At 40.1% G+C, this 6,031-nt stretch overlaps 1 protein-coding gene across 1 annotated transcript in view; it reads left to right on the top strand.

Moving 5' to 3' along the window:
* Positions 1-1,135: 1,135 nt before the first annotated feature.
* Positions 1,136-6,031, top strand: part of MROH2B (maestro heat-like repeat family member 2B) — a 142,460-nt gene continuing 137,564 nt past the window's right edge. The window contains exons 1-2 of the mRNA XM_006889584.1: positions 1,136-1,151; positions 3,125-3,186. Of these exons, the coding sequence (XP_006889646.1) occupies positions 1,136-1,151; positions 3,125-3,186 (78 nt within the window). The remainder of the gene's footprint in view (positions 1,152-3,124; positions 3,187-6,031) is intronic.

The raw sequence follows: 6,031 nt of genomic DNA, 5'->3' as shown, positions 1-6,031 counted from the left end.
TTATTATCTTTGAAGTAAAGCCTGGAATTTGGATAATCTCACTTAATAGTAAGTGACTCAGAAAGTTGAAAAGTCTTCTAAAACAACAATTTATAGAAAGATCTATAAAGCAATGGTTAATAATTTCATTATAAGCATTTGTCTTTTAAATCTGAAAAATATTTCATTGAGGAAAGGAGGAAAATGGCTAGAGAAGTAGGATCAGTTGAGAATGGTCATGAGTCCAACCATATGCATCCTTAGAAACTGCCTAGATGCTTCACTCTGCTCTCTAACATCCACCACATTGACATGCAGTCTGAACACACATTGAATGTGACAGTTATGTGAGTTTGGGGTGAAAGTGGCACTGAGGACGAATCTGGCTTCATGCTACTAAAGCTGAAAACACTATAACCACAAAGATCTCAGTTAAGAAGATATTTGAAAGCAAGACAAAACAGCTACAACCACGCAAAGAAAATGGAGTCAGAATAGGGGGAGGGGAAGGCTGTGCTGGCAGTGAATCCAAAAACCAGACCAAATCAGTGATGGTAAGTTGAGAAGAGGCAAACAAGTCTTTGCTTGGCTTTGCTGCTGTCAGTTGGAGATTCCATTCAACTGCCCCTGCTGGGCATTCCGCTCCCCTGAGCATGCCCAGTTTGTGTGACTGACTTTCCCCAGGTTGAATAATTAACAAGATCACCATAAAGGCTGTACTGACACCAAGCCAACAAAACTAACCCTACATTCCTCATCGATGGGCTCAAGTTCAGAAAGAGGAACTCCTTTGGTCTACAACAACGGTTTGAGACTCAGTGTCTGAATTCTTCCTTCTCAGATACTCTTGTCTCCACTAAAGGGACGATATTCAGTGAGATGCAGTCAATTTGTCGGTCATCAGGAGCTCAGAAGCTAGAAAAGGTTATGGTGGTAAAGCCCAACATCATTCTCCTCAATAGCAAGCCATTGCTGGATGCTCCCAGATCCTTGTGTCAATCAGGTGGAAGGCAGAGTTTAATTTAAAGAACCTCATGTGAACCTTATTTAAGAAACTTTCCAACTTGTTTCTTTAATATTTTTAGCCTTGTTTTTTTTGTGTTACTTAAGTGCTATCTCTTAGGGAGTTTGAAACAGCCAAGATATACCTCACACCATGGGAGAATCTATAGGTAAGCATCATCGTATCTTGAGGAGTTGGAGTTCTACTGTACGTTTTATGTTCATGTCATCATAAACATGTATAGGGGCTGGAGGAATATGTGTATTATTTTAAGATATTTTTACATTGGAAAAACTTTATGAAATGAAAAGCTCAAATGGTATTACCTTAATTAATTATTCTTTCATTTAAAAATAATGAAACCATGTAGATGATAAAGGACCAAAGGTTAGCCTTAGAGAGGATTGTAACTTACCTACTTTAACCAGTTACAGTCTTTCTGATGATAAAGGGTTACATGTAAACACACACACACACACACACACACACACACACACACACACACACAAACAAATCCTGTGGGTTTTTTTCCAATTAATTTTAAGTCCTACAAAAATTCTTTGTAAAACATTGAAACACTACTAAAGGGGTGTGGCTCATTTGGTTGTTTATAAAGAGTTATTGTTGTTGTTATTTGCCATTGAGTCACTTGCAACTCATAGTAATCCTATGTACAACAGCCCTATACCCTGCTCTATCCTGTGTGAATATTATTGTCTCCAACACATCTACTTCCATTACTACAGTCACTGAATCAATCCATCTCATCGAGGGCTTCCTCTCCTGCACTGTCCCTCCATCCTTCCAAGCATGACGTCCCTCTCCTGGGACTGATCCTGCCTTGCAACATGCCCAAAGTATTTAGATGAACTTCAGAATTCTTGCCTCCAAGGAACAGCCCAGCTTCACCCTCTCCAGGACAAACCCGTCTATTCTCCTAGATGTCCATGGTATATTCTCCAGCACCACAACTCAAAGGCATCCAATCTTCTTCTATCATCCCTACTCATTGTCCAGTTTTCTGATGCATAGCAAGTTATTGCAAAGACTGTGGCTTAAATCAGGCACACCTTAGTCTCCAGACTTACATCGTTGTTCTTCAGTACTTTAGAGAGGTCTCTGACAGAAGACATTCCCAATGCAATTCATCTTCTCATTTCCTGGCAGCTGGTACCAAGAGTGCTGATTGTGGAGCCAAGCAAACTGAGGCTGTTAACACTCTCAATCTCTTCATCACAGAACAGATTATTTGGGAGGTTGGACTCTATGAGGAGAAATGTGGCATTAGGACTGAGGTAAACTCATCAACAAACTGCATTACACAGATGACACAATCCTGCTTGCTGAAACTGAGGAAGACCTTAAGTGCTTGCTGCAGAAGGTCAAGGACTGTAGTCTTCAGTATGGATTGAAGCTCAATATCAAGAAAACAAAGATTCTCCCCACTGGGCCAATTGGCACCATCAGGATGGATGGTGAAGAGATTGAGATTGTTCATAGCTTCATGAGGAGCTACCTCCTCTCAAAATGCTTTGTCCTGTCAACTCAATGTGGGATCTGAAATTCTTTATTTGCCTTTTTTTCTCTTCAGTTTTCCAGAGTATTCTATTCAAATATAAATATTCCTGTAAAGTGCAAGGCACAAGCATTTAGGTCATAAACAGACAATAGCAAGATTTTATTGACCATAGAACTAAAAGAGAGACTTGGAAGAGCCAGGAAGGTAGATAAAGGGGAAGAAGATGGCATAATGAAGAAGAAGAAGAGGGCATATTCATTGAGGAAGAAGCAGCTGAAAATAAAGAGCTATGTGGCGGTATCATCTTCAACTGCAGCATAGAAGAGGCTGGGCTCAAGGAACCTTAGAAGCAGGCCTTAAAATAGAATGTATAAGAGGCGCGTGTTTGACTAGAATAAACAGGAATTAACGGCTTTATCATCCGTTCCCCATTTAATTCAAATTTTTAAAATGACTATTTTTTTTTCAAAGTACAATTTCCAAGTATGTCAGGGATACGAAATATTAATAAAACATAGTCCTTTTTATCAAAGATCTAGCAATCGAAGAAGACAGACAGACAGAGCAAACCTATAACCACTGCTTCTCAGACTTATCTTAATGCATTTTCTTGTTCATTTTAGAGAGCTTTGGAGATATCAACCTCACTCTCAGCATGCTGGCCAAGGAAGAGAATAGTAGTAAGGTAGGAGGCAAAAGAGAAAAATCTCTTTTCCATTTATCTTCTCTAGTCTACTTGTTGAAACAGTTATATGTCTTTGTTTGGCTCAAATTTCTTATTTCTCTCTGGCTACTTCCATGGCATCTGGTTTAAGGAAATGCAAATGTAATGCATTATAATAGTTAAACAATGGAACATTTGAAGAATGACAGCATTGAGCTCTAGAAGTTCACAAAAGAATCCTCCTCCTCACAGCTTTATGCATGCAGATTTGGGAAGAGGGTTGAGGTGTCAGATTTACAGTCATGTGGATTAAACCTCAGTGCTGTGGTGACCTAGTGATTTGAGTCTATCAGTGGCTTCACAAGAGAAAGATAGCAAGTTTCATCCCACACAATTTACAACCTTGCAAACCAAATGGAGGGTCAGAATCAAACACACAGCAATGAGTTTGAGTTTTTGGGTTTTGAGGGGGTTTTGGTATCATTTGAGGAGTTTTACCAAGTACTGAAGAGCAACGGTGTCTCTCTGGAGACCAAGGTGCGTCTGATACAGGCCATGGTCTTTGCAATCACTTGTTATGCATCAGAGAGTTGGACAATGACCAAGGAGGATAGAAGGAGAATTGATGCCTTTGAGCTGTGGTGCTAGAGAAGAGTATTGAGAGTACCATGGACTGCTAGGAAAACAAACAAATTCATTCTGCAAAGAATTAAACTGGGTGGCTCCTTGGAGGAAGGATTCTGAGGCTCCATCTAACATGTTGTAAGGAGAGACCGGTCCTTGGAGAAGGACATCATGCTTGGGAGGGTGAAGGGACAGCACAAGAAAGGACCTCTATGAGATGGATTGATTCAGTGACTGTGGTAATAGGGCTGGGAGTGTCATAGACAGTGCAACTGGCACAGGACAGAGCAGAGTTTAAGGCCGTTGTACATAGGGTCGCTATGAGTCTCAAGTGACTCGATGGCACATAACAACAACCACCACCAAGTACCAGGTACAATGCATAGTTTGTTATGTGTTGGATTGTTAATGTGGTGGGCAATTCAAACATAACAGTCTATTGCAGACAGAAGAAGTGATCTTCTATACTGATTTGCAGCCTCAGAAACTTAGTGGAGGATTGTCATAAGTCAGATCTGAGTAGATGGCAGTAACTTTAAGTTAGTATGGAAATCTCAGGAGTCCTGGTGGTGCCACTTAACATCCTCAAATGCTAAGTGAAAGGCCAGAAGTTCAAAATGTTACAGCAGGTTTAAAAGAGAAAAAAATATGTCAATCTGTTTCCAATTATAGCTTTGGAAACTCTATGTGGTGATCTCTCTCCTTTTGAGCCACTATGAGTTATAACTAACTTGATAGCACTGAGTTGTAATTTTACAACATCCTCCAAAGGTCTCTCCTACTCATCTGTAATGTATTTTCATAATTAAGTATTTTTCCCCTCTCAGAGTTGAAGCTTTTTTTTTAATCAAAAGCCATGAATAAAGTAACAATAACCACTCTTCATCAAGGGTTGAATCTGACAATAAGTCAATGCACCTCACAGTCATCTATTTAGCCACTACCCAAGTATCTACAGAAGACTTTATTGTCCTAACACTAAGCTTTCAGGGACACTCCAAGACTTCCACAAGATAGAAAGGACTAGCAATCTGCTTCCAGATATTAGTCAGTGAAAATCATGTGGATCATAGCATCGACCAGCATAAAAAATAGGATTGATTCAGGACCATGAAGAATTTTGTTCCATGTATATGCTATTATAGTTACTTATCATCAAGTTGACTATGACTCATAGAGATCCTATGAGCAACAGCTCTGAATCTTGCCCTATCTTGAGCCAACCTCTCCACCACTGAGACACACCTAACCACATTGTCATAGTCACTTTGTCAGTCTATCTCATTAACAGTCTTCCTCTCTTGCACCGACCTTCTTCCCTTCCAAAGATGATGACCTTCTCCAAGGACTAGCACCTCCTACCAACATTCCCAAAGTGTGTAAGATGGGGCTTCACAATCCAAGGAGCACCCTGGTTTCATTTTCTCTAAGACATGGGAGTAAGAGCCTTAAATTTGGAAGCTGACTCAGTGGCAACTAAAAATGAAAATCACTCTTCATTGAACATTTATATAGGAAGTAGAATGCTAGACACTTTCCAAATATTCATGCATTTACTCTTCACAACAACTTTATGAGGTTGTTATGGTGGTTGTTAGGTGTTGTTGAGTACCACTCGTAAAGACCCTATGAACAACAGATCTGAACCCTGTCCTATCCTGTACCAATCTCACAATCTCTAACACTCTCAAGCCCATTGCTGTAGTCATTGTGTCAATACACCTGGATTCCCCATGCGCAATGTTCTCTAAGGAATAACCTTTCCTAACAACATGCCCAAGAGTTGATGTCTTTGAACTATGGTGTTGAAGAAGAATGCTGAAGATCCTATGGGCTGCCAAAAGAGCAAACAGGTATCTCTTGGAAAAGGTAAAACCAGAATCATACTTGGGAAGTTAGAGGGACAGAGAAACAGAGGAAGACCTTCAACCAGGTGGGTTGACATGGTGACTGTAGCAATAGGCTTGAGTTTGTCAGAGATTGTCAGAATGGCATGAGATAGGACAGTGTTCGGATCAGTTGTTCATAGGATCATTATGAGTCATACTCGACTCAACGCTAACTAACAAACAACATGCTCAAAGCATGCGTGATAAAGCTTTGCCATTCCTGCCTCCAAGGAGCGCTCTGACTTCAACTTCTCCAAGACATATATGTTTGTTCTTTTTTTTTTTTTAATGAGGTAGATATTGCTATTTCCATTTGACAACTAAGAGAAGCAAAGCTAGAGCTCTGTTATTAC

This window comes from Elephantulus edwardii, unplaced genomic scaffold, assembly GCF_000299155.1.
Source record: "Elephantulus edwardii isolate Elephantulus edwardi_28Jun2011 unplaced genomic scaffold, EleEdw1.0 scaffold00079, whole genome shotgun sequence".
Taxonomy (NCBI): Eukaryota; Metazoa; Chordata; class Mammalia; order Macroscelidea; family Macroscelididae; genus Elephantulus; species Elephantulus edwardii.
The sequence above is the reverse complement of the archived record's forward strand: the minus strand, read 5'-3'. Positions and strand labels throughout refer to the sequence as shown.